The 26,860-nt window shown below is 35.8% G+C and overlaps 5 protein-coding genes, 1 non-coding gene and 1 pseudogene across 12 annotated transcripts; 6 read left to right on the plus strand and 1 right to left on the minus strand.

Moving 5' to 3' along the window:
• The first annotated feature begins 44 nt into the window (after positions 1-44).
• On the plus strand, positions 45-4,082 carry LOC102612739 (ATP-dependent Clp protease proteolytic subunit-related protein 3, chloroplastic). Its single transcript, XM_006472026.4, has 10 exons — positions 45-462; positions 812-913; positions 1,562-1,684; positions 2,191-2,250; positions 2,588-2,684; positions 2,770-2,843; positions 3,087-3,140; positions 3,228-3,311; positions 3,392-3,521; positions 3,754-4,082. The coding sequence occupies exons 1-9, from the start codon at positions 181-183 to the stop codon at positions 3,485-3,487; spliced, it is 972 nt and encodes a 323-aa protein (XP_006472089.2). The 5' UTR covers positions 45-180; the 3' UTR covers positions 3,488-3,521; positions 3,754-4,082.
• A 1,435-nt stretch (positions 4,083-5,517) lies between these two features.
• Positions 5,518-8,181, plus strand: LOC102613048 (uncharacterized). The gene is made up of 7 exons (XM_006472027.4): positions 5,518-6,022; positions 6,180-6,257; positions 6,364-6,506; positions 6,785-6,855; positions 7,181-7,276; positions 7,485-7,577; positions 7,701-8,181. The coding sequence occupies exons 1-7, from the start codon at positions 5,558-5,560 to the stop codon at positions 7,781-7,783; spliced, it is 1,029 nt and encodes a 342-aa protein (XP_006472090.2). The 5' UTR covers positions 5,518-5,557; the 3' UTR covers positions 7,784-8,181.
• Positions 8,182-10,743: 2,562 nt separating this feature from the next.
• On the plus strand, positions 10,744-13,961 carry LOC102613346 (uncharacterized). The gene is made up of 7 exons (XM_052442652.1): positions 10,744-11,133; positions 11,672-11,790; positions 11,876-11,941; positions 12,056-12,251; positions 12,354-12,474; positions 12,675-12,780; positions 13,226-13,961. The coding sequence occupies exons 1-7, from the start codon at positions 10,905-10,907 to the stop codon at positions 13,751-13,753; spliced, it is 1,365 nt and encodes a 454-aa protein (XP_052298612.1). The 5' UTR covers positions 10,744-10,904; the 3' UTR covers positions 13,754-13,961.
• Positions 13,962-14,329: 368 nt separating this feature from the next.
• LOC102613634 (F-actin-capping protein subunit alpha) lies at positions 14,330-18,394 on the plus strand. 2 transcript variants are annotated; one of them, XR_008055300.1, is made up of 10 exons: positions 14,330-14,554; positions 14,682-14,797; positions 15,443-15,532; positions 15,664-15,728; positions 16,176-16,337; positions 16,535-16,613; positions 16,731-16,808; positions 17,012-17,085; positions 17,157-17,231; positions 17,309-17,344. XR_008055300.1 is itself a non-coding variant. In XM_006472029.4 (10 exons), exons 1-10 carry the CDS (start codon positions 14,455-14,457, stop codon positions 18,007-18,009), a joined length of 909 nt encoding a protein of 302 aa, XP_006472092.2. In that variant the 5' UTR covers positions 14,332-14,454; the 3' UTR covers positions 18,010-18,394. The 2 variants fall into 2 exon arrangements, 1 of the variants encoding a protein (XP_006472092.2); XM_006472029.4 differs by lacking the exon at positions 17,012-17,085 and adding an exon at positions 17,902-18,394 and having other exon boundaries at positions 14,332-14,554.
• A 210-nt stretch (positions 18,395-18,604) lies between these two features.
• TRNAE-UUC (transfer RNA glutamic acid (anticodon UUC)) lies at positions 18,605-18,676 on the minus strand. The gene has a single exon. It is a non-coding gene; the product is annotated as a tRNA-Glu (tRNA).
• Positions 18,677-18,789: 113 nt separating this feature from the next.
• On the plus strand, positions 18,790-23,897 carry LOC102613930 (uncharacterized). Of its 6 annotated transcripts, none has more exons than XM_052442651.1 (15): positions 18,790-19,009; positions 19,168-19,266; positions 19,493-19,702; positions 19,848-19,985; positions 20,139-20,220; positions 20,822-20,898; positions 21,037-21,152; positions 21,242-21,359; positions 21,729-21,845; positions 21,943-22,034; positions 22,396-22,462; positions 22,547-22,628; positions 22,709-22,800; positions 23,062-23,205; positions 23,617-23,897. In XM_052442651.1, the coding sequence occupies exons 3-15, from the start codon at positions 19,562-19,564 to the stop codon at positions 23,761-23,763; spliced, it is 1,413 nt and encodes a 470-aa protein (XP_052298611.1). In that variant the 5' UTR covers positions 18,790-19,009; positions 19,168-19,266; positions 19,493-19,561; the 3' UTR covers positions 23,764-23,897. The 6 variants fall into 6 exon arrangements, with proteins under 6 accessions (XP_052298611.1, XP_006472094.2, XP_015384031.2 ...); XM_006472031.4 differs by having other exon boundaries at positions 19,561-19,702; XM_015528545.3 differs by lacking the exons at positions 18,790-19,009; positions 19,168-19,266 and adding an exon at positions 19,322-19,473 and having other exon boundaries at positions 19,561-19,702.
• Positions 23,898-24,032: 135 nt separating this feature from the next.
• On the plus strand, positions 24,033-25,813 carry LOC102622743 (cytochrome P450 CYP72A616-like; annotated as a pseudogene).
• Positions 25,814-26,860: the final 1,047 nt, after the last annotated feature.

Genomic DNA, 26,860 nt, shown 5'->3' on the forward strand with positions numbered 1-26,860 from the left:
AAGAGTGGCTGGCCCGACCCAACGTCCCAACCCAACATAACACAATCACCAGAACTTGTGTTGTGCTCCTCTCGCTTCTCCAGTTTCTTCTTCACTTCAAAATCAAAGTTCAAAACTACAAAAGCACAATCAAAACAGAACTCACCCATTTAATTAGAAATAAACAAAAAATAAAAAGCTATGTCGACGAGTTTCCTGCAAGCGCCCATGGCGGCTTTAGTCCCGTCAACTTCAGTTCATTCTCTTAGAAGCAAAAGCACCCGAAGTTTGAAGACCTTTTGCTCAGCTAAAATTCCCAATCCCATGCCAGCACACATTAATCCTAACGACCCCTTTCTTTCTAAGCTCGCCGCTGCCGCGGCAGCCTCCCCGGAAGCGTTTGTTAATCGTCCTTCCAATTCCGGTACGCTGCCGTATTTGGATATCTACGATTCTCCCACTCTTATGGCCTCCCCTGCCCAAGTAAGGTCCCTTTTACATTGGTTGATTTTCTCTGTTTTATATTTTTTATTATGGACGAGTTGTTAGTAGCTAACTTAGCTTAGCTGCAAAAATTGTATTGCTTTTAGCCTGTTGTTTGCTTAACTAGTTGATTTATCTGGGTTTTGTTTGATATGATGGGGAACTTATTGGAGAAGATGAATAAATAAACATTAGGTTTATGCAAATGTGATATTAATATGGGCATATTACTGGTGTTTTGAAATTGAAGTTTTCTTTTCAGTGTTTATGGAAGGTGGCGTTATTTAATAATTGATGATTAAGTGGTTTTTATTTGCCTGATTTAGTGTTATATTTGTGAATGTGATAGGTGGAAAGATCGGCTTCATACAATGAACATAGGCCAGATACACCGCCTCCGGATTTGCCTTCGCTGCTTCTTCATGGGAGGATTGTATACATTGGCATGCCGGTAAGTGGTTTGATATTGGGATTATGTGAATAAGCCCTCATTGTTAATGAATCTCAGTCTATCATCTTAATCTGCAAAGTATTGTTTCCTAAATTTTGATGAAAATTGTGTCTTGTATTCCTGTTGTATCTCCCATACCTTGTTGATGTGAATTCCTTGAGTAGTTTTTAGTTTCACTGTCTTTCTTGTACAATGTGTTTTAGGTAACACTTGGACTCAGTTGAGTCCGGCAGATGAAAATGATAAAAGAGATGATTTGGTAGTAAGGTTCTTGTTCATGAACTATATAGCTTCTTCTAAGTGCCTCCTTTACCTTTCATATAAATTTAACTTCCATTTGCTGCAAACCTTGAAATTATTCTAGAAAAATAACTTCAATTTCCCCTTGCCTGATAGGATATTAAAACGTAACAACCTCTACGTCTGTTATAGTGAACTGTTTTTTCTTTTTTTCTTTTTTTAATAACTGTGTAGTGTGCAACCATGAATATATGCTTGTGAAAGAATTGCTTGGTTGGTCCTTTTTTTCACTGACAATCATGGTGTAAATTTTTCTATCATTTGGTGTTAACTTATAAAGTTTATAAGTTTCATATTTTCTGTCGTATTTCAGTAGATTAAACTATTTAACCATTTATATTCTCTCAGTTGGTGCCTGCTGTCACAGAGCTTGTTGTGGCAGAACTGATGTACTTGCAGTGGATGGATCCCAAGGCACCTATATATCTTTATATTAATTCCACGGGTACAACTCGTGATGATGGTGAATCGGTGAGCTTTGCATCTGAATCCCAAGAAACTTATATCTTTTTGTTTTACCATTGAAATATTGATATGTTGAAAAGAAGTATATTGTTTCATAGCTCCTGGAAATTTAATAGCATACCACTGCCTCATTGCCTTTCTTTGGCAAGAATAAACTGGGCGAGTTTGTAGATTTCCTTCTGTCATTATTCATTATTGGTATGCTAGTTTGTATATAAGGTCTGATTCTAAGTAATAATTGTGTCAAATTTTACTGCAACTGTAAAAGATTTAGCCCATACATATACTAAAATAGTAATAAATATTGTGACAGTTTACAAATTTTGATAGTTGAGTTGAGGATTGGATGTCTGAATGCTCATAAATTTTTTTTTTTTTTGGGTATATTTGTGAAAAGCCAACAGTTATGTACAACTTAGAGTTAGATACAACTTAGAGCTAGATTTATATTGCAGCTTTTATCTATTTATTTTTTCCTTGTCAACAAGTATCAATTAGTTTCTACCTTGCAGGTTGGGATGGAGAGTGAAGGCTTTGCCATTTATGATACATTGATGCAAATGAAGTGTGAGGCATGTTTCATATTTTTTGAACTTGTTTTGATTTCTCTTTCATCCGCTATTTTGGTGGTGGTAAGGATGATTGGTTGGCCACGTTGGTTGCATGATGTAATACAATGTAATATTGTGATGGTGAGGTTTATTGGCAATTAATGTAAGATGATTATCATCGTGAAGCTCCAATGGCAACAACCTCTTTTAGTCTCATTATTGTTTTAAGGTTTTTCCTTTTAACAGAAGGTGGATAAGTAATGAGATGTTTTCTGAATGATCCATAGTTCCACTGAAGGTCACTGATATAGAATGAACCTTTATGCTTTATTTTTTACTTCTGTTCTTGCTTTTGCAGGTACATACAGTTGCTGTTGGAGCTGCTATAGGCATGGCTTGTCTACTACTTGCTGCTGGAACTAAAGGAAAACGATTTATGATGCCTCATGCCAAAAGTATGTCGAGGATTTCTTTTATGCTTTTGATACTCTCTCCTTTTCTTTGTCTGGTTTCAAGTGCTAACAAGGTTATTTGTTTCAGTCATGATTCAGCAACCTCGTCTTCCATCATCTGGGTTGCTGCCCGCTAGTGATGTTCTTATTCGTGCAAAAGAGGTTAGTTTTACTTGTTATATTGTCTTTTGGCTTATAAATGAAACTGAGTGACAGTCAAAAGTTGAACTTTTAGTGTGTTCTCCTTTCTATTTTATTGTTTAGCGCATTCTAATGTTGCACCTCCTCTTGGTTATATATTGGTGGAGTTGGTTCTTCTCTTGAGTTGGAAGGGCTTAAATGAAAAGGCCTTACATATTTAGATTACATTTATGAAATTTTTATGGTGCTCTAATGGTTTTGCAGGCAATGGTAAACAGAGACACACTTGTAAAACTTCTGGCCAAGCACACTGGAAATGTATGGCTTATTACCTCACTCTTTTGTGAATAAATACAACTTAGAGAAAATTAGAGATCTGATCATATGATTATGACTTCTTATCAGTCAGAGGAGTTTGTGACTAAAACAATTAGAAGACCATATCATATGGACTCTAGAAGAGCCAAGGAATTTGGAGTCATCGACAAGGTATATTTAAGGTTTATTTACACGTTGGTTTTGGTGATGAATCACATCGTGTCGTGCTAATGGTGGTATGCCATATCCAGGTTCTCTGGCGTGGTCAGGAAACTATTATGGCGGAAGTTGCTCCTCCAGAGGAATGGGATAAGAGTGCTGGGATTAAAGTTGTAGATAAATTTTGATTTTAATCTCTTCACTGGATACTTATCGCAGGAAGTGAGTTCTCTTCTTTTTGCGTATGCATAATTACTATGGCATGCAAGTCGAACCACAGCTGTAATGAAACTTCCATGTCTCATGCTTTTAAAATATGAAAGAGATGATCCAATAAAACCTGCAGCAACATTCTATTGTATCTGTTTTCTTTTGAAAGTCCTTTAAAAACTGAATTGCAATCGTGTGCAATGACATTTATGTTATCAGAATAGTGATGCTTCGTCTCGTGTAGGAAGTTCTGATATCTGAAGGCATCTCGGAGAAGCTACCATGATTTATTGAAGCTTAGTTTATCTTCAAACGATTACATCTTATGGAGATTCATAGACTGCCCGTATAAGATGGCAGCCCAATGTAAGCAAGTCTAAGAGGGACGTTATAGATAGTGATGCTTGCATATCGTCTGGAGTTGTAGCCTTCTTATCATGATTGATAATTATATGTATGCAACAAAAGCAGGTTCTCTAGAATTGGAAGTCAATTCAATGATGTCTGTTTAATTTTAGTCTGTATAATTCTTTATTTCATGTTGGAGTTTATAATAATTTATGTTTTAACTTTTCCCCTCGTATAACTTCCAACGGCTTTTCTTCTTTTAAACTTCAACCAATTATAATATACCCGACTCTCAAACGTGCCTTGACGATGGGTGATGAATGTGCTTGATTGATGGTAGCATAAATTCTAATCTATTTTGGTGTCTTCTGAATTTTGATTGATGGTTGTAAGAACTCACAAATGTGGATTTTTTACTCTATATTTCATATTTGGGAATTGCTAAATCACCCCAACTAAGTCTCTAAACCAGCGCATTCTTCATTATTGAGTTCTATAAATCAATTAGACTCCTATATATACATATTTTTTCTAGGAATAGATGAATAGTTTATAGTACTTTCTCCTCTGCTTATACAATTTGACTAGCAGCTTGAAAGTAGCTCAGAAGTCAGAACAAATATCTCATCCTTTTTAACACGTTTAGTTGGAGGAGATGATTTCTGCAATCCACATTGGAGAAGCATATAGGTATATATGACGCACATGCGTCATAGTTTTGATCGTATTTATTGACGATGACATAGGTATTCTTTCCAATCAATGAATTTAACTGCTCTTGACTGTTATTATTCTAATTTGATTGATGAAGACGATGATGTTGTGAAAGAATCAATGTCAAATAATCCTTCTGCAAGTGATAGTATCAAATTTACTGCCAACATACTAGAAATTTTTGGTATTTTTGATGGTGTCAATGATCGAGTATTTGTGCAGCCCAGCGAGTGAAATTATAACAATTGGCAGTACAAAGCATTTATGGAAGATTAATGATCAATCTTATTATAGTCTTTTGCATGGTACATACAAATAATAACATTTACAACATTTACAATAATGCATTCACTTGAATTCATTTGCATTGATGCACTGATTTTTCAATTTTTATGATTTTTAGCTCTCAATTTTTATGCGAAACCTGATTTACTTTGACTTAGTAATAACATGTCGTATTATTATACGAACCTTTTATTATCTTCTCTATAGTTGATACTCTTGTGATTGCTCTGGCTTTAGCCAAGATGGCGGGTTACTAGTTTGATACAGATAATATAAGATTTGATAATGCAAGGTCGAGTGAGCATGTACACATTTTATTGCTTAATTATATGTGGACATCTATAACATATACTATGGGAAAATAAAAATGTGATTTTTATTGATATTTCTTACGGACAATAAAAATATGAAAATCCTCCAGCCGCCGGGCCGGGCTATAAGCCCGTATCCAATTGCCATCCCTTCTGGCTGTGACATTCTCTTTTAGTGCCGTTGGGTGAGATTCTGTGACGCAAAATCTTCGCAGTAAATGGTAATAGGATCTCTCCTTAACAACGTATTGCTAACGGAAAAACTATATCCTAAATTGATAAAATAGAAAAGGTCAGGGATCGGATTGTATTATTTCTATTTTTATTATTTTTTTAATTTAAACTTTGAATAGTCCGAACCCGAATTTGTCAACAGAAGAGAGAAAAGGAATGGGTCTTCAGTCTCTCTCAGTCCGGTTCACAATCTTTCTCTCCCTCTCCGTGACAGCCTCCACGTCAGCTTCGTCTTCGCTCTTTTCTTCTCTCAAATCATCACCACCACCACTACCGTCCATTCCTAAAGCTACACCGTCTGATCTGCTCTCTCTATTGGGTCCCACCTCCTCCCGCACCTCCTCCATAAACCCTCTCGTTGCAAAAGAACTCAAGTCCTGCTTCAAGTTTCTTGTTCCCTTCACTCCAATCAAACGGCCCGAGATTGAAATTTGTGATGCTTTTTCTTACAGACGCAGTTTGAAAGATAAAAAATTTAATAGTGACAAGAGTAAAATAAGGGAAGATAATGAGCTCATTTGGTGGCCGCCCGAGCCCGTTCTTGAGGTGGCTCGCCTCGCTGTTGATTCTGGGGGAGACCCTGATGCCATTTATCGAGCTCTTGATCCTACAATGTTTCCTGTGAGTTATTGTTTCTTGTTTCTTTTATTTATAGACGCAAACGTAGTTATTATTTTATTAAGTTAATTGGGTTGCTCTTAAAGATTATTTTTAGTCATTTTATTTCAAAATTGCTATATGAGAGACTGAAAGATTGTTCACTTTACTAATGTTATAGGTGCCTGATGTTGAAGGGTCCAAAGAAAATAAGTGTGAGCTAACCAGAACACCGTACGGAAGGCGCTTCATAAGTGAGGTTAGAATCAAATTTGAAGAAAACTTTCTTCCTTTATTGATGATGTGGCAGTTAATTTTCTTGGTTTCTTGTCAAGTAAATTAGCAATTTTGTTGTTGGATTGCAGGACTTGAATTCATATCTTAGGTATTTATTTGATTTAATTGTCACCCGGGGTCCAAGTGTTGGGTTGGATGTGTCATTGAATCGCTATGATTTATTTCATGGTCATCTATTTCTTGCCGTGGAAACCGGACGGCTTGGTATATTGTGAGTTGGCATAATCTTTATCATTGAATCTTTCTCATGTTGTTAAATTCCATGAACGATTGCATTTGAGATGGAGTTGGAAGCACGATTATTTTAATCCACTTGATTAATAGCATGAGTTATTAGCTTCCAATCAACAAAGAAATTCTATGATTTTTAGTATTTGTTTGTCATGTTTTGGTTAATTGTTATTGACAAAAATATCTGTTGTTAATTGGCTTGTGTCATAATTTGAAAAAGTAGATTGCATCTTCTCACTAGTAGTACTAACTTGGCAGGTTTCATGCAAGAGAATACCCAGCTTACGATAAAGAAAAGTTTCCATATAACCTCGGTTATTGCCACAAAGGTAAAGTATACTGGGTAGTATCTCAAGTTTATGCCATATGGGTTTCGTTCAGATCTACTACTTTTTTGGTATTGGAACATTTGAGTAGTTTCGGTTATTTATGAATCTTTGACTCTATCTCTAGCTGGAATTAACCTAAAATAATGAAAAAATAAAACTAGAAAACTAAAATTTGTGATCTGATCACGCCACTGCCATAGTGTGAATAATTTGACAGCCTAGTTCTTTTCTTTTCGCCTGAGCATGAAAGCAAATTTTATTTAGATATATGGAGTTTCCAGCAATTTTATCATATGATTTACTTGCTATTTTCCGTTTTCCTTAGGATCCAATGTGACATATGATGATTCAATGAATCTGCGAAATATTCTATGGCTTGCTCCATTGCCAAGCAATTCCACCAAAGATTGGCTAGCACCAGGTACGTCCTTCAACTGGCACCTGGTTTCAATGTTATGTTGAAAACAGTGTTTCTGGTGCTGTAGTATGTTTACTTGATTTGCTAGAAGATCAAGATGAATATCTTTCGCAATCTTGATTCATGAAAACCTTTGCTGAAAGGAAATTGAGCCAATGTTCACTTCTTACCAGTAGTAATAATCAGTTTGGCCATTTTAATGATGTAACAGGAGTCCTGGTTGTTCTTGATGCTCGACCTGATGGAATCATATACAGAGACCTCGTACCTGAATATGTGAAGTTTGTGAGGACCATATATGAAGGTTGATTTTTCATTACCATTCCAGCTCTGTTCCTTTCCCAAAGTTTAAAAATGCAATTGTTTCTGAAGTTTGGTATGAGTCTATGAGATGCTTTAATAACAAGAACTTGTTGCTCTTGGTCAGATGAGTTTGGGGATATTGTGGCTGATGTCAACTACTTGAATGTTGGAAAACCAGTGCCTGATTATCAGATTTTCATTTGTTGACACTCCTCATGTGATGAGCTTAATTTGACAAAGCTTCATATATGCTGTGAATCATACCACCACATGTGTTCATGCCTTGTCTCCATTAATGCAGTTGCTTTCTTCCCACGGTAGATGATTTGAGCCGGACTGTGACTAAGCTTTAAGTCTGTTCAAGTGGGAATAACAGCTAAAGAAATTTTGTCTACTCTTTATATATGGTGATGGGTGTGGTTTCTGAAGCAGTAATTCAGCCAAGTTCATGTGCTCTTGGATCAAATATGTATATCATTCATTCTTGTTACTCAACTCTCTTTCAACTTATCATCCATGTACTATGGTTGGATATTCATGTAGGATGCTAGAATAATCACATATTAGCATGTCTTAAAAGACATTAATGAATGATTCTTCACACCTACTATTCTACTACCAATTAAGTTTATGATCTGAATTTGCAGGTTGGGTGCTTTAGGCCTCCTTGTAGCTGTATGAGATTAGTCTTTCATGTATGTTATTAACTTATAGCATATGTCATTTTTTTCCCCCCATTTTAAATGATAATTGACTCAACTTAAAATAAAACTTATCAAATAATTCTGTGAATTACTTCATATAGCAAGTGTAGAACTTTGGACATTTTAAAAAAATGCTTATCTTCCGCTAAGTTATATTCTGCAAAAGAAATATAAGAACTGGGCTTTCCTATCAGTTTAAACTAGCTGAAAAAAATAGGAATAAAAACAGAATCAATCCGCTCGCTCTGGATACTTCTGGAAGTTACTATATATTTGCCTGTTACATCTAGCTATCAAATATCCTTCCACGTGTATTCAAAAGAAAAAAAGGGTTATTTTTAGAAACCTCCCCTAAAGTTTAATATAATTTCATTTAGATGACGAAATTGATTGTATTCTCACTTACCTCCCCTGCCGTTAGTATACATACATGTATAACGTTAGTATTTGAGGGTAAAAATGTAAAAGATAAGCTGAAATTCTAAAAAAATAAAATAACAATAAAAAAAAGTTTAAAATCTATTGGATAATTGTATTATCCAATTACACACAATATTTATTGTGTAAAAGAGTGCATTTCTCTTTCCCCACCACAAAAAAGCAATGAAGATAAACATCATTTTCATTCACAATTTTCACTCCACTCACCTACTCTCATTTGCTAGAACAAAATGAAATAAACACCAAGAGCATATGTAACTCATGAAGAAGAAAAACATGGATGGTCGGAGAAGGCCACCGACCGGTGACTATCGACAGCGGTCGGGAGATACCACTGGTATTAGAGTTTATAAGAGATTAGTTACTTTATCAAAGTTTAAAGTTTTAAAATACTTTTGATTTTCTTATTTTTGGAGATTTTATAAGTGGTTGTTGTTAGTTGTGTTTGATTTGTCTTGTTCATGGGTTGGTGGTGGAAAAATTTATTAAAAGGAGAATGGGTTCAGCCATATGTGGCCATGAGTTGAAAAAAATTAATTATTGGTTATTTTATGTTTGTGATTTACACCATACATAGTGTCATAAGTCATATAAAACTAATAATTTTGTATTCTTATGCAAATGGGCGTGTAAAATAGAAGTAGTCTTACCTATAATTTTTATTTTTCTCTCCAAAGTTTGCTAAAGTTGATATGTTTATAAATTTGTAGTGTTTGTGTGCGCTTGTCGCAAAAACACAGTTCCTACGTTTTTGGGTGACAAAGTCTATCTCCCATGCGACAAGCACTCGTTGCACGAACACAATTTCTGTGTTTTTAGGTGACATTGTTGTCGCACGTGCGACAAACTTATGTCGCCCAAATTCAGTTTCTTTTTTTTAGACGACAAAATTTGTTTTGTGTTTTTAGACGACAAGTGATGTCTCCTGTGTGACAATTTTTGTCGCACGAACGCAATTTTTATTTTTTTTAGACGACATGCATGTCACATGAAAATATTAAAATGTATTACTATTGTCATTATTTTTCTTTATTATTTTAATTGTTGTTGTTGTTATTTAGTAATGTCATTATTATTATTATTATTCATAATTATTACTTTGCTTTCACTTATTAACTTGTGTTTATTGACATATGATAGAGATGAAAGGCCAATTGAACTGTCTGTTGTTCCACTAGAACCTGCAACAGAAATGGACAATACCACGTATAAAGTATAACTTAGCTATCATGCTACATTATTAGTGTAGTTGTTATTTTTGTTCTTTTTGTGTATATGAGCGACTTTTGATATATAGGCTGATGAAATTCAGTCAAATTGTGATTGTTACCAACTGCAAGCTGCAGAAATGCACATATGACTGTTATTTAAATGATATTGTTATTCTACTTAGTGTATTTTCCAAATCAATTAACTCATACTAATATTTTTTCCCCTCGCCACAAATTAAAATGCTTGTTATTTTTTATTTGTGTTGCCAATTTAGTGACATACAACTTGATAGTTTCAAATTTAATTATTTCTTTAAACAAGTAAAATATTGGTGGTTTATTTGGTGGAGACTAGTGTATAGTCTATTGCCGAGAAAACTAAATTATGTTTTAGTGGGTTTTTTATTTCACCCTCCAGCCCTACAAGCATTCTGTAATTTGGAGAGACAGACACTTGTCGCTCCAAATTACAGAAACAAGCATTTTATAATTTAGGGAGACAAGCACTTGTCGTTCGGGAGACATGTTTTGTCTCCCCAAATTAATTTGAATATTTTAGTCATTTCGCAAGTCAACTAACGGTCAACTCGTATGTATACTAACGACAGGGGAGGTTAGTGAGAGTATAATCAATCTCACCATCTAAGTGAGATTATATCAAACCTCAGGGGAGGTTTCTAAAAATAGCCCAAAGAAAAAAGTCCTTCCACGTGTCAGCTTCAAGATGGGCCCACACCTCGTTATTTCCTCGTACCCATTGTTAGCATGTTATCCAACTTATTGGGCCCAATTAAAAGTTGTGCGGACTATCCACATTTAGCCCAAGCAAAACACAAACCAATTTCTCTTTCGCCGCTACTCTTGCGCCTCTCTCTCACTGTTCCTCCAAATTCTCAAACATCAGATCAAAAGCTAAATCGCGTCAAAGTAAATTAGGAAAAAAATACAAAATTTTGTTAAAAATTATTGAACATGAGCGTACAGAGAATAGAACGAGGAGATCTGTGGAAGAACAAGGCACGTGCGCTTCAGCTGCAACTCAGGGACCGCTTCCGTGTGGCGGTGGACAAGCATCGCCGCCGCCCGGCGATATTTTCTCAAAATGGTTCATTTTCGTCGACCGTCGAACGCTGGTTACGTCTGTTTCGTGACTTTCGCCGTGATTCGCTCCCTTCCACTTCCACTTTTTATCGCAAGCGAGGTCTTCTTTCTCAATCTATAGAGCTTTTTATTATTTAAGAAGCGCTTTTTTGTGATGCTAAAAGCACTTTCAAGTGCAGTCTTCATAATGCAATGATACGAACGGATATTGTGGAAAATATTATTAAAAACAGTAGAGAACCTTAAAAAATAATATTTTAGGTTACTGCTTTTAGAAGCAAAGATTTATTATCTTAGATACTGACCAAGAATTGAATTTGGCTTGTTGTTTGAAAGAATGAAAGTACTTTTGATTAATTTGGAAAGTTTGAGAATTACTTTGCATAAATTATCTTTGGAAATTGAATGGTAATAGATTCATGGGTTGAATTTCATGAGCTTGGTTGAGTGTTTAAGTTATATGGTTTGTAAGTTTATTTATTGAGAAGAAAACTGTCAAGCTAATAAGTGCAGAAGAATAGATGTCGAACTGAGTGTGCTCTTTGGTCATTCTGTGTCTTTTATTCTTTATATAGTTTTAAAATATTTGGTGCTTTGTGTCACTGCATTGTGATTCTCTGATATTCTTCGGTTTGCAGTGACTAAAGACTTAAATGCGGAGGAGGACTGTGTTATTCATCGCATGCTTCAAGCTGTGGCAGTTCCTGTCATTGGAAATGTCTGTCATATCTTTATGCACGGCCTTAATAGTGTTCAGGTTTGTTGTTTCGATAAAAATTCTTTGCACCTGATTGTGCCTTTGCATTTTGATATTCATTGCAATTAATTTGGGTTTATGATAGGTGTATGGTTTGGAGAAGTTACACGATGCATTGTTACGCAGACCCAAGAACAAGCCTTTAATAACAGTAAGTTCAACTCCTCTTCTCGCATGGATAAGCTAGTAGAATTTAGATGTTCTTACACAGATTGCTCCTAGATTCCATTTTGAAGCTGATATATGAATTGCTTCTCCTTTGCAGGTCAGCAACCATGTTGCCTCTGTGGATGATCCATTTGTTATTGCTTCGTTACTTCCTCCCAGAGTTCTTTTGGATGCTCAGAACTTAAGATGGACACTCTGTGCAACTGATCGGTGTTTTAAAAATCCTGCTACTACTGCATTCTTCAGAAGTGTCAAAGTGTTGCCGGTTTCTCGCGGTGACGGGATCTATCAGAAGTTATGATTTAAGGATCCTTTCTTTTAGTTAGTAGCTCAAGAATGTTTGTCGCCAGAGATTGAAAAATAAAGTTTATCAGCTTGCTTTCTTTGTATGCTGCAGGGTATGGACATGGCTATTGCAAAGTTAAATAGTGGTGGGTGGGTCCACATCTTTCCTGAAGGTGGTCGTTCACGGGATGGTGGTAAAACGGTAGGGTCTCCCAAGAGGGGTGTGGGGAGGTAAGAATTTGCTGCTGAATAAGTCTATTTATTGTCTTCCCCAATGGACAAGAGGTTTCCAGCAGTGATCATATGCCAACTTAGTTCTGTTTTAGAAAATTTTGAGTCTTCCCCTTTTAGGCATGAAGAGATATTTTCATTTTTAGTTCTGTGAGAATTTGTTTTCTTATTAACCATTGTATATTGACGCTCCACAATAGGTTGATCCTGGACGCAGATAATGTCCCGATGGTTGTTCCATTTGTGCACACTGGCATGCAGGAGGTCATGCCTATAGGAGCTACCTTCCCAAGGATTGGCAAGACAGTAAGTAGTCTCTCTTTTCTTTGTTCTAGTGCATAGAAAGGTTCTCAAACTCTTGCACTGAAATTAATTTGTAGATTTGTTTTGCCAACAAATTTTCTGTGCCTGACATCTGCTCCATTCAACTTCTGCTATATACTCACAAAGTCCTAGCCTTGCTTCACTGCAAGCGAGGTTTAACTCATTTACTCACTTTTGGCCATCCTTTTTCCTTCTCCCTCCCTCAGCCTTCTCCATAGGACAGGCCAGATTACCGAGTTACCATTACATTTGGGAGGTTTCAGATCACTGTATCCTGTGTAGTTGCTAATTTTGCCCTCTTGCGGTAATCTTCTGTCAAGGATTCTATGGTTTTATTCCCCCACGATTCTAAAACTTCTATTTATTTATTCTTGTGGTTAGTTCCATATGACCAAATAGGTGAATAATATGACATAATGTTTTGTAGGTAACTGTACTTATTGGGGACCCGATTGAGTTTGATGACCTTGTTGATGAGGAGCAAACCAAATATCTATCAAGAGGAAAACTGTATGATGCTGTAGCTTCAAGAATCGGTCATCGACTGAAAAAATTAAAACTCCAGGTTGACAGATTGGCTCTTGAACAACCAAGTGCTGAATGCGTGGCTGATATCTTGCATATGGTCGACCAGGAATCATTGGGATTGCAAAATCATTTACTTAATGAAGACTACTCACTAGCACAGGAAGCTCTGGTTCAATCCAAGCTGGACATTACTCCTACACAAGAACGCTCGTTCTTCAGAATGGGATTATCATATGGAGATGCATTTGCTTCAAGGATGCGTGGCTACATGGATCCAACTGAGCTCATGGGTTTCGCAGCTAGAGGGTTGTTTATGAACGGGAGAACAACAGATATTGCTGCTATTGTTAGAGAGAGAGGCCCTTTGAGGGCGTGGAAACAATATATGGAAGCTAATTTGTTAGGAAAATGGAATCTGCTAATGTAAATAAAAAATTTTGCTGCTTAAAACAAAAAAATTTTGGTTGGGAAAAATCAACATAATAAGCAAATCGAAAGAGCCAGTCCTGAGTCCTGTATATATTTTGTCTGTTTGTTGGACATTGCATCTTGAGTCTTTGAACTCAGTTCGTGGAAATTGCGCAAAGGATTGTATTTACTTTGGATACTAATTAATAGATGTGACTTTGAGAGGATGGGCTCAATGTCTTAACCTTTTCAGTGCACTCTGCTGTTGATACTAGGTTATTGTTAATTTGACGATCATTAAAAAATGATGATATTTTTTTTCACTAAAGTTCAACTTTATTATCTGGTATTGAGGTTGCATCATAAAAGATTGTCAAGTGAATCAACGAACGGTGAAATTTATTTTCTCGGTCTTCAATGTTCACACGTGCATGTCACGTGCATAACATAAAATCTCAATTTTTTTTTCACAAATAATGGCAATGGATCTAAACAATAATTTCTCTTTTTTTAATTTTAAGAAATTGAATTAATTAAAAAAAAAAAAAGAAGATAAAAAATTTTATTTTGGTGCTGTAGTATTACTCACTCCACTCACCAAAATCATTTCGAGTCGCACATACTCGGGCCCGTTACAGATCATACATTACCCTTTTCTCCAATAGTCACTGCATTTATTTTCAAATCGACACCATTGTTTCAAAAGAAGAATAAAAATTAATGGCGGAAGAAGTAGAGCTAAGCCCCAAGCAGAAGAAAGAGATCGCCAAATGGTTCCTCTTAAACTCTCCCGCCGGCGAAATCCAATACGTCGCCAAAGGTGTACAATATTCACTCCTTTTTTTGTATTTTATTTAATTTCTGTTATTTCAATTGGCATTGTTTTGTTTCGGATCCGTAGATATGTAAAGTTAATTAAGAAGCACATTCATTTCGATTTGTTACAGACTTAAGGTTGGTTCTAAACGACAACGAAGTGTACGACGAGGCGGTTTCTGAGTCGTTTCCTATTTACAACAAATCTCACATGATTTGCCTCCAAATGCCGGCAGGAGCCGGAGATGTAAGCCTTTTTTCATCAATATTTTTAATATTTTTAAAGCAGTAATGAAGAAGAACTTTGGTGTGGATAAGGAGAATTAGTTTATTGCGTCCGGAGTTTGCGTTTTGGGATTACATAGTTTGTGGGGACAAAAATTAATGATAGGTTCAGATTTCATAGTGTTTTAATTTACTTCAGCTAGGTTAAACAATTTGCAAAATTCATCATTAGTAGTTGGTATTAGTTTTGCAGATAAAAATTTGGATGCTTGTAATGTAATTAAAGTTTCAGTTTTGTCTTCGTTTACCAAGAGGATAGAAATATTTTGAGAATTGTATCACAAAATAGTGTCCCATTTCTGTTACATAGATTCTACATTGACTTAGCCTCGCTGTATGTTGCAAATGGGGTGCTGAGTGATGAATGATGATTTTTGCAAACTGTTTGATCTAACTGAAATAAGTTGAAACATTATAGCCTGAGCCTTTCATTGATTTTTTTTTTTTTTTAAACTGTAGTTTGTGTGTAGACTGCCCCTTCTTGATGTTATTTTCAGATTTCCAGATTATATACCTTTCTGAAATATTTTTATCATGTTTGATGCGCATACATTTTGAATCTTATCTCTTTTCTCTTTTTATTGCTGTTCTCTTTTTGCGTTTACAGGTGTTGGTAACATCATTTGGCGAGCTTGGTGAGAATGAGTATCTTGATCCTAGGACCGCCCTGGTTGCTATAGTTGACCATGTTAAACAAGTAAGTTCTGCCGTTTTTAAAAAATCTTGCACTAGTACTTCTTATGTTAATAAAAAAGTATTGATGACTCATGAATTTTTTTTTTTATTTGGTTTGCCCATTTTTATGTTACTTTTGCTAAATTGGCTCAGGTTTGTACAGAAGTGAGACCTGCAACTGACGAGGAACTTCCATCTGCTTATGTTGAGGAATTCCGGTACCCTTTATTGCTCTCCTCTTTATAGATGTTTTCTCTTGAATATGTAGAAGTTGCTTCTTCTCTTGTATCATGTATATATAGTTCAAATGCCATAAGTAGTTTTACTAAATATACTCAATTTTGAATCTCAAAGTGTTTCACTATTTTGAGCTTAAAGATGTGTCAATTTTGAATCTCGAAGTGTTTCACTATTTTGAGCTTAAAGATGTGTTTTTTTTGCAACTTTGATTCAGACATTCAGAATGTTAAATTTTTTCCTATTTTATTGTCCCATTACCTCCATTTTGGCATGTTGGCAATCCAAATTCATGTGAATTGGTTCTTGGGGTGTCAATTTGTCGTGCAGTTTGATTGATAGTTTATTGCCTCATAGTTGTCAACTTCCTTTGCTTAAACCCTACATATCTTGATTAAGCAATGGGCAAATTTTCTTTCTGGTGGCAGGTCTGCTATGGATGTAGAAATACTTAAATATGTTGGTGAAGCTTATCCAAAAGGTGTATGTTCAGTTTATTGTACCAAGGGAAAAGAAGTGGAGGGACCAGGATTCAATTTTGAGCTCGTAGTGGTGATTTCTGCATGTAGACTTAGCCCGCAGAACTTCTGGTGTGTGAATCTATCAAATCATCTTGAATTGTTAGGATGCTTTTTCTCTGGTAATGCAGTTCAGCTTATGAGAACTCGCACAGGCTTTTTCTCGGCGTGTTTTTTCTTTTTGTTAACCGATAATGTATCAGTTACCTAAGGGAAGCATACTTTTCACTGTAATGTTAACGGCCTATATATTTCTGGAATATTAACAGCAATGGAAGTTGGCGCTCAGTATGGAACATTGAGTTCCAAGATGAAGCACAAGTACTAGAAGTAAAAGGCAAATTGCAGGTATTTACGGTGATTTTGTGTTTTTCATGTCAAATTTATGACTTTCTGCTTCTCCACAATTGACATTTATATACTGGTAATGTAAATTTTTTTATTGGTCCATTATTCTTGTTCTAGGTGGGTGCCCATTATTTTGAAGAGGGCAATGTGCAGTTAGATGCAAAACATGAATGTGGAGATTCAACGCTCTTTCAGGTAAGTTATCACAAAAATTCATGTCAATTTAATTAGGAATTTCTTTCTATCATGGAGCACTTTCTTTTTCTTTTTAATTTTTTTCAATTTTCATTTTTCAAACTGTAAGACTAAGGCTTAGGCCATTTATGAGTTATTGGCCAAGTACATGGCGTTCAACTTGCTTGGTCTTGATGCTAACAAGGTGGTAGGAATTGCAATAGGATGCACAATTCTCTTGGATTTTTCGGCAATGTTGCTAATAAGCATCTTGTACATGAAGCTCATTGTTATTCCAGTACGTCAATATTTTTTTTGTTTTTTCATCATCCATGCATATTTTTTATGTTTATTTCTTATTTGTTTCAGTCCCCTGATGACTCTGCAATATCCATTTCCAACATCCTTCGTCACCATGAGACAGAGTACCTGGCATCTCTTGAGGTTCTCAATTTTCTCTTGATTTTCAAATGCTTGATTATTTATTCCTTAGTTCTTACTCTCAATTCTCACATTAACAGGTCTCTTACTCCAATTTGCCAGATAACACATTCAAGGTACCGTCTAGTTTGAGAAATATATTTGCTCAAAACTTTCCTAATATTTCTTAGATTTAGTAAACAAGATTTAAGCTAGGTTACTTTGTCTAGATCAGTTGTAAAATTTATGACTGTTACATGCCTGTTAGATGGTGATTCACTTGATTAAAAACTCAGAAGATGTTTTCCCTTCTACGCCACCACCCTCCTATAACGTGCTTGGTGTCATGTTTGTTTCTCGTTTTTTTTGGGGGGGGGGGGGGGGGGGAGGACTTTTTTTTTTTTTGTCGTGTAATATTTCTTTCTTTCGGTTTTGCCTTCCAAAAAAAAAAAAGACGGTGTTTGAAATTGCCCTAGAAAGCCACTTGTCGACTATGTCCTGCATACAGCTTTTGTTTCAATCATTTTAGTGTGGATCTTGTCCTTGGGTGATCAATTTCTAGTACCAAGTAGCTGACTCAACCCAAACTATTTATATTTATTATCCATGGAATATGGCAGTTGTGCTAGTTAGAGTTAAGATGTAAATTTAGTTTTATTTCACAAGGCATCTAACACCTATGATTCTGCTGCAGGATCTTCGGAGGAAACTTCCAGTTACTCGTACCTTGTTCCCTTGGCATAACACTTCTCAATTTAGCCTGACAAGAGAAATCACAAAAGAACTTGGAATCGGAAAGTGAATATACCCTGCTAAAACCCAAAGCCATCCATGTTCTTGATGTGTAAAATTTGAGTTAGTTGAGTTCCCCAACTATTAGTAGCTTGCAGCTTCAGCATACAAAATTCTTTCTCACTTTTTCGCCTCTTACCCTGCCTGGATTTGGTCATTTGCAAATTTGCCATCCCATTCATACCGTGTCAATAGAGATACATGATTACACTTTTGGATTTTAGTTGTGTATGATGCTGCTGAGTGTTGATTACAGTTCATGTATAGCAGGAAATTTCATTTTCTTTGTGATGTTTGTCAAACATTTTGTAAAGTTTGGATAACTCATATTTTGTGGAAATTAGAGCCCAACCTGATTTCCTAGTACTAATATATATATATATATATTGAAGTTACTAATTTGTCTCTATAGATAAATGACATTTAAGCTCCGAAATCCCACGCCCCACGGCATACGGTAATAACTGATTGAACCAACGACCGTACAAAAGTGGGAGGGACATGTGATCGGTCCAGCCTAATTCATAACCCATCAGATTGCAGACTGTCCATGGGCCTCAACCAAGCAAGAAAGGTCCACGTAAGAAATGGAAATTGCAAAAAGCTTCCGTTGCCGGGAATTGAACCCGGGTCTCCTGGGTGAAAGCCAGATATCCTAACCACTGGACGACAACGGATCTCTTGCTCTGACCGTATACAGAAATTTATCTAACGCAAAAATCCGATGGAATTTTCGCGTCTCTTTCATGATTACCTTGGAGATTGCTTCCTTGCTAACCAGAATTTTTTTTTTTTTTCAAAACCCCTTCACCACAGATCCCCAAAAAAAGAAAAGAAAAGAAAAGATCTTTGTCTTATTTCTTTGTAATTAGTGACACAAGCATCTTTGATTTTGTAATTTTATCCAGCTGATATATATGGAGTGTAGGTTGAGACATTGCTGAAGGCACAATCAAATCTTGTCCGTGCTTTGTTGCTGTGTTTGCCTGTTTGGCGTCAACTTGAGAATGGTAGTTCCACTTCCACAGCAAAAACAGATTCAGCAGTTCACCCTTTTTAACCTTTTGTATTATTTGTTTATATCATTACCCGTTGTAAAATTTTACAACTCGATATCTTGTATATAATTTCTGATTTTCTTTTTGTAATATTTTTCAATAATTTTTAGAAAATTGAAGGCATTTGTCAATTTTGCCACATGTGGTCAAAGACATTCAGCTTGTTCATTCTTATCTCACCAAAACCCCTTCTATCTTCACTGTCTTAGGTGAGATTATATTCTTTCCAAATTATCATGTGACCCACTCAATTATTTAAACATTATATAAACATTACAAGTTGTCACTTATAGACAAAGTGTTTATGATAATTCTAAACTTTATTATGGCAAGAAATTATTGATTAATGAAAAAGTGAAATAAAAGCGCTCTTTCTTTTTGGGTTACTTTCCACAAGACAACTAACTTTTCTTCTGGTACGGACACCAAACTCAGGTTACTAGGTAGATTGTCCGAAATATTTCTCTGTCCATTTAACGCCGAAATTTTGGTATTTTAACAAGGATGTCCGAAATCAAAGCCGAAACAACGCACCACCACCCTCTCATCATATCGGAACCCGATGTTTCGGACCAACAAGAGAAGTCTCACCTCAAAACTCAGCGTCTCGCTTCACTAGACATCTTCAGAGGCCTTGCTGTGGCGGTATGTTGTTCTCGTTGACCCCCGTTAAATGACGGCTATATTGTTGCTTCCTCTCTTTCAAGCTTTGAGCATTTGAAAAAGTACTTTTTTTAAAATTAATTTATGTTAAAATGAATAATCTGGTAGTAATTTTTTAAACTCCCAGTTGATGATTTTGGTTGATCATGCTGGGGGAGACTGGCCTGAGATTAGTCATGCTCCATGGAACGGCTGCAACTTGGCTGATTTTGTTATGCCTTTCTTTTTGTTCATTGTGGGCGTGGCCATTGCACTTGCTCTCAAGGTTTGTTTTAAACTTCTATTTAAAGTCTTTTGGCACAAACTGATGTGCCAACAATATGATATTGTTGTATTGAGAGAGTTCATATGCTGGTTCGTACATGCAGTATTTTTGTTCCTTTAATTTTTTTGTTTTTCTTTCGAGTCTTTCCTGTAGAGAATACCAGACCGAGCTGATGCTGTTAAGAAGGTGATTTTTAGAACTTTGAAACTTCTCTTTTGGGGTATCCTGTTACAAGGTCAGTTTTATTTAATTTTGACTACTCTGCCTTCATTTTGTTGTTTGATGAACTTAAAAGTAAAATCCTATCTAGTGCTAACATGTTTAGGCTTTAAGCCAGTGCACATCTATGGCACGTATAATAAAACATTTCATCAATTTAAAGAGCATTCTTGTTTCTTTGTAGGCAATGACCAGTTGTGCGATAAAATCATGGTTTCACTTTCCCATTTTTTCAAAAAAATTTTGAATTGGAAATGGTGATTGGTTGAGAATTGCTGTATATGTAGTGAAATGTGAATTAGGAGGTGGGAGTCTATTTGCATCTCTTTAAGTTGGTTAAGGTTGTGGCCTTTGCATTGGAAGTATCAATCACCATTAGTAATGATTTGATCAGCTACATGTAGATAGAATCTAGTTGCTATTGTGAGTAAGTGATCGCTGCTTTACAATATCTGACAATCACATGAACATAGGGATGTAATTTCTTTCTTTCCAGGAAAGTCCAGGTGGTCTATCACAACCTATCAAATAGATAGATTATCAATCTTTTCTTTTTCAACCTGAAAAAGATTCATGAAGAAATATTTTGATATTAATTTGCTTCTTATCTTATCAAGGTGGCTTCTCTCATGCTCCTGACGAACTAACATATGGCGTAGATGTAAGAATGATAAGGTTGTGTGGTGTTCTCCAGGTAATGTGCCCTAAGGCTATATATTGTTGGCATTGTGTGCATAATTCAACGCCTTTTTCTCTCCCTCCTTCCCCCCCACCCCCCACCCCCCAACCTTTAATAAATGGATCTATGTGGTAATTGGCTTTTCTGTTATAGAGGATAGCATTGTCATATTTGTTAGTGTCTCTGGTGGAAATCTTTACAAAAGATGTGCAAGACAAGGATCAATCCGTAGGCCGGTTCTCTATTTTCAGGTTATATTGTTGGCATTGGTAAGTTCATAATTCTGTATTTTTCCTGATTTAACATTAGCGATCATACATGTCGTACTTCCACTCCATTTTTCTTTTCAAATTTGCAGGTTGATGGCTGCATGTGTACTCGTAGTTTACTTGGCACTACTTTATGGTACATATGTTCCTGACTGGCAATTTACTATTATTAACAAGGATAGTGCAGATTATGGGAAGGTCTTCAATGTAAGCCACCTAGTTTTCCATACCCATATTATCGAGTCGTAATTTTCTTTTGAGATGTTATTGCTACTTTTTTTTTTATGCTGTTTTTCTGGGCCTAAAATTTTTCTTATCGAGGGTTGATTAGTGTTTGTTAATTTCACTGGCCTGGGGGTTCACCTGAGGAAAATGAAAATCTAACTTCTGATATCATTATGTATTGTTTAACTATCCAAAGATGGTGACAATGAATCTTGTAAACATTAACACCTTTTTGCAGATTTGTATATTTTCCTCTCATCATAGTGCTGGTACTAAGCAATGTTACTACCTGCTTTACTTAGTAAAATTTTAGGCTTTCTATTCATTTATGTCATCTTCTATTATTTTTAGGTCACTTGCGGAGTGAGAGCAAAGCTCAATCCTCCATGTAATGCAGTGGGGTATATCGACAGAAAAGTGTTAGGAATCAATCATATGTATCATCATCCGGCATGGAGGAGATCTAAAGTGCGTAGCAAGCAGACAAAACATCTCTTTAAATTTGAAGTTACTAGTTATAGTTGATTGCAATTAGAAGTGTTTAATATACCATGTAGTGCCGCAGGCTTGCACTCAAGATTCCCCATTTGAGGGGCCTCTGCGAAAGGATGCTCCATCTTGGTGTCGTGCACCTTTCGAACCCGAAGGACTCCTAAGGTTTGTTAGACATCATTCACTCTATATGCACTAAAAGTATATGTTAAGATAGAGAAAAACTCATGTTTTTTAACCAATAGGAAGGGCTTGAGCCTTATGTCTTATACCATCTAAAAGCTTTCTTTTGTGGGAATTATGTGATGGACTAAAGAATTTTTCAGAAAGCATGAAGGCTTCCTCTAAATCATTATATTAAAACATGTGTTTCACGTCTTTATGTGCATGATTTATAGCGCTTGAAGCTATTGAGTGCTCCAATCCATCAATAGCTATGAGTATGTCCGTGGTGATTTCAGTTCCAAAGTTATGCTAATAAAAATTGTTCTACTTAATTAACATATGGATACACCTTCAATTGCAGCTCAGTATCTTCCATCCTCTCTACCATTATTGGTGTGCATTTTGGACATGTGATTATACATACGAAGGTGAGGTCCACTATTCTAGTTAATAGTATACTGCTTAGAACCAGCATATCTCGATTCAGTCCTCTAATTAATTTTCTGTTGCAGGGTCATTTGGCTAGACTGAAACAGTGGGTTGCAATGGGATTTGCTCTTCTCATTTTTGGACTTACTCTACATTTCACAAATGGTGAGCATGGGAGCGGGAAATTTTCCACAACTTGTGTTTGTTTGTTCATCTATTCTAAAGTTATTCTGTTTCAATGGCAGCCATTCCTTTGAATAAACAGTTGTACACTTTAAGTTATGTGTGCGTAACATCTGGAGCAGCGGCATTGGTTTTCTCAGCCATCTATGCCTTGGTATGATGCCGTTTTAAAAATGTGATGTCTCAATAGAACATTTTGTAATGAATATGTAAGGTTCCATGCTAATCACTTCTGATATGGTAATAGTGAGAAACATATTTTAGCTCTGCTACTGTAGTTTGTCCACTGTAATTAATGATGCCGTTTATCCTCAAACACAGGTTGACTGCAACATATTTGGGCCCTGGACATAGTCAGTTGTTGTACTGTCTTATCTAATTCGGTGTGAACCTTGTAAAATATTCTGCTCTACAGGTAGACATATGGAATTTGAAGTACCCGTTTCTTCCATTGGCATGGATTGGCATGAATGCTATGCTTGTTTATGTGATGGCAGCTGAAGGCATCTTTGCTGGTTTCATTAATGGGTGGTATTATGGTGACCCACATAATACACTGGTGTGTTTTCTCTTCATTATATCATATATTTTGCATTCATTTTTATGGGAGCTACGAAAATTTCTAGATGTTCAGTTTTGTAACTTGAGTTGGAAGTTCCAAAGCTTAGTTGATAATATCCACTGAACTTTAAGGCTTCAAAATTTTCAGCTAGATTTATGTTTGGCTGGCCAATTCTTTATGTTTTATGAACTGCTGATTGATCCTGTAGTTATTACTTATGTTAGACCTTTGAACCATTTTTTGGCATTAGTATTTCCGGTTTAGGAGGTCTAGTTCAATGTAGTTGAACGCTTCCACGACCAAATTATTTCCTTTTAAGCATTTTTTCCCTTATTATCACCATTTTGGTTGTTAGTTGTTACATTAACATCCCAAAATTTAACAGAGAATTGCATTGTACTGTGGCAGCCATACTGGATCAAAAAGCACGCTTTCCTTGGAGTTTGGCATTCACGAAAAGTCAGCACTCTTCTTTATGTCATCTTCGTAGAGATCCTGTTTTGGGGTTTAGTCACGGGCATTTTGCATCGGTTTGGAATTTATTGGAAGCTTTAGTTTGTTTTGAGAATGAATATACACACATTTTCTTCTTCTGGATGTTAAATTCACTTGTGCATTTTTCTCCTCTCTCACACCAGAACAAAGCTATTGATCTTTATTAATGTCATCGCCTTTTATTTATTCCCCAATTATTCTCAATGGGGCTGAAATCTTAACTTGGTCTACACGCACAGAAAAGATAATGGAAATCGGTTTCACCGCATACAAACATTTTCTAACGAAGATAAGAATGTCAAAAAATGGAATACAATATATTAATTATGTCCCTATCAAGATATTAGTAAAAGTTGTATAACGTGTCTTGTTCTCCAAGATAAATTATCAAAATCTTGGACTTGGAACCATTAATACATATTTAATCTTGAATTTTGATTTCTTGACAATAAAGAAATTTTAAACAAAGATTTGAAGTCAAATATCAGACGGAGCTACATGTATAAGTTTAGGCATAGCAAAAAGCATACATCATATCAAAGTTCAAAAGAGCAAAGCATGGGTGGATTTGTGCTATACTACTGTTTTGTAATATGCTCATTGTTGCTGGTCCTCTATGGGGTTGGAAGATTTTGGGTGAAGCCCAAAAGAGTATAGAGGAAATTAAAGCAGCAAGAAATGGCAGGGAGGCCCAACAAGCTTCTGATTGGAGACATGAAAGAATTTGTGAGGCTGATAACTGAAGCATGGTCAAAACCAATTAATTTAAGCCACCAGATTGTTCAAAGAGTGGATCCATTCACACTAGACAATGTGCAAAAATATGGTAAGTTAATGCCAAATCCTTGAAACTTCATTTGCTTACTCTTTAATGTCGGTCTTAAAATACAGGGAAAATATCCTTTTGTTGGGCTGGAACAACCCCGAGGCTGATAATTAAAGATCCTGAATTGATGAACCAAGTTCTGTAAAACAAGCAGGGCCACTTTCAAAAGCCACCACTCAATCCTCTTATTCTTTTTTTAACTAGAGGATTGACAACTCTAGAGGGTGAGGATTGGGCTAGACACAGAAGGATAATCAATCTTTCCTTCCATCTTGAGAAACTCAAGGTATAAATATTCCAGTGTACATTCTCATGTACTTAAATAATTTACAACTGATCATTTTTGGATTAAATCTTATAGGTGATGATTCCGGAATTTGCAACCAGCTGCAGAAATATGATTCAGCAGTGGAACCAGATGATTGGTAGCCAAGAAAGTAGCGAGTTTGATGTTTGGCCCCAATTTCAGAAGCTTACTGCAGATGTTATTTCACGGGCTGCATTTGGAAGCAACTATGAAAAAGGGAAACATATCTTTCATCTTCAAAAAGAGCTGATACAATTAACTCTTGAAGCCATGCAGACATTATACTTCCCTGGTTTCAGGTGCATATATTCTATAGTCTTCCTCTTCGGATGAGTGTTACATGTAAGTTATACGCTCTAATCTCTGAACTGTAGATTTGTTCCAACAAAGAAGAACAAAAGGAGAAGGCGATTGAACACAGAGATCACGGCGATGCTAAGAAATGTGATTGAGGGGAAAGCAAATGCGCTGAAAACAGGAAAATCGAGGGTTGATGACTTGCTTGGCTTGCTCTTGCAGTACTGTGAAAACGAAAATGAAAGTAGCACAAAGAGTATAGGGTTGACGATTGAAGAGGTGATAGAGGAATGTAAGGCGTTCTACCTAGCCGGCCAAGAAACTACCTCAAGCTTGTTAACATGGACGGTGGTAGTGTTAGCCATGCACCCTGACTGGCAAGAAAAGGCGAGGCAGGAAGTTTTACAAGCTTGTCAAAACAAGGAACTGGATTTCGAAGCTATAACCCACCTCAAGACTATGAGTAACTAATTATGTATTACATTTAAGACCTCAATTTGTTCACTGTATTGGCATAATCAAATGATAATGTGTCTGTAGGTAACCATGATACTATACGAAGTGCTAAGGTTATATCCACCTGCAATTGCTCAGTATCAACATACCTACAAGCAAACCAAGATAGGGGAAATCTCGGTTCCTGCTGGGGTTGATCTTATTCTACCTACACTGCTCGTTCATCATGATCCTGAGCTCTGGGGTAACGATGTAGACGAATTCAAGCCAGGGAGATTCTCTGAAGGAGTGTCCAAGGCTTCTAATAACGACCAATTAGCATTTTTTCCTTTCGGCTGGGGACCAAGGACTTGTATCGGTCAAAATTTTGCCATGCTAGAAGCTAAGCTGGCTTTGGCTATGATTCTACCAAACTTCTCATTCCAACTCTCACCTTCCTACTCCCATGCTCCTCATACTGTCATGATTCTTCAACCACAACATGGAGCTCAAATTATATTACACAAACTCTAAGTTGTAACCACACTGTAAACAGAAGAAATATTCTGATGTTATATGTTGTCATTTGTTATAAAAATATCCTGAATAAATAAGATTCCGCTAAATGTTGTGCTCTATTGATTCATTACATTTATTTCCTCAGCAATTATCCAAAACTCCATCTTTGTAGATCACAACAGGAAGAGTCTCGACTCTCGAGTGTTCGGAGATTAATTATTTTATTTCTTCAATGATTTAATTTTCCATTTTTTTTTAGTTCACCAATTGAAAAAAGCTCCTGTTAGTATAACTTTGGGAGCTTTGCCTTTCAAGCCAAAGTTCTAAATTGCTTGGTGTTTGTAAATATGGTTTGCAAGTTAAAAGGATAATTTTATCCCACAATTATTTGGACATTATTTTAAAATAATATTTACAAAGTCCTTTTAATAAATAAAAAAAAGCAAAAAGTAATGGAGAGATAAAAATAATAAAATTTATTGTATGGAGATAAAAATATTATTGACCCTTCGATTTAACTATTAGATTCTTAATATCTTTTTTTAATTTTAATTATTCAATTACTATTGATGATTCTTAGCATTGACTATTGTATAAAGGTAACGGGTAAAATTTTAAATTTTTAATAAGAAAATTGTATTTATTTATTAATTTTTTATTATATAGCTACAACATATGATGAGATCGCTGTCAATTGTCAAATAAAAAATTCAAACTTTTAGTAGCAATATTAGTCGAAAGTATTTATCTAAATCTCCATCCAATTGTTCAGT

This window comes from Citrus sinensis, chromosome 5 (assembly GCF_022201045.2).
Source record: "Citrus sinensis cultivar Valencia sweet orange chromosome 5, DVS_A1.0, whole genome shotgun sequence".
Lineage (NCBI taxonomy): Eukaryota > Viridiplantae > Streptophyta > Magnoliopsida > Sapindales > Rutaceae > Citrus > Citrus sinensis.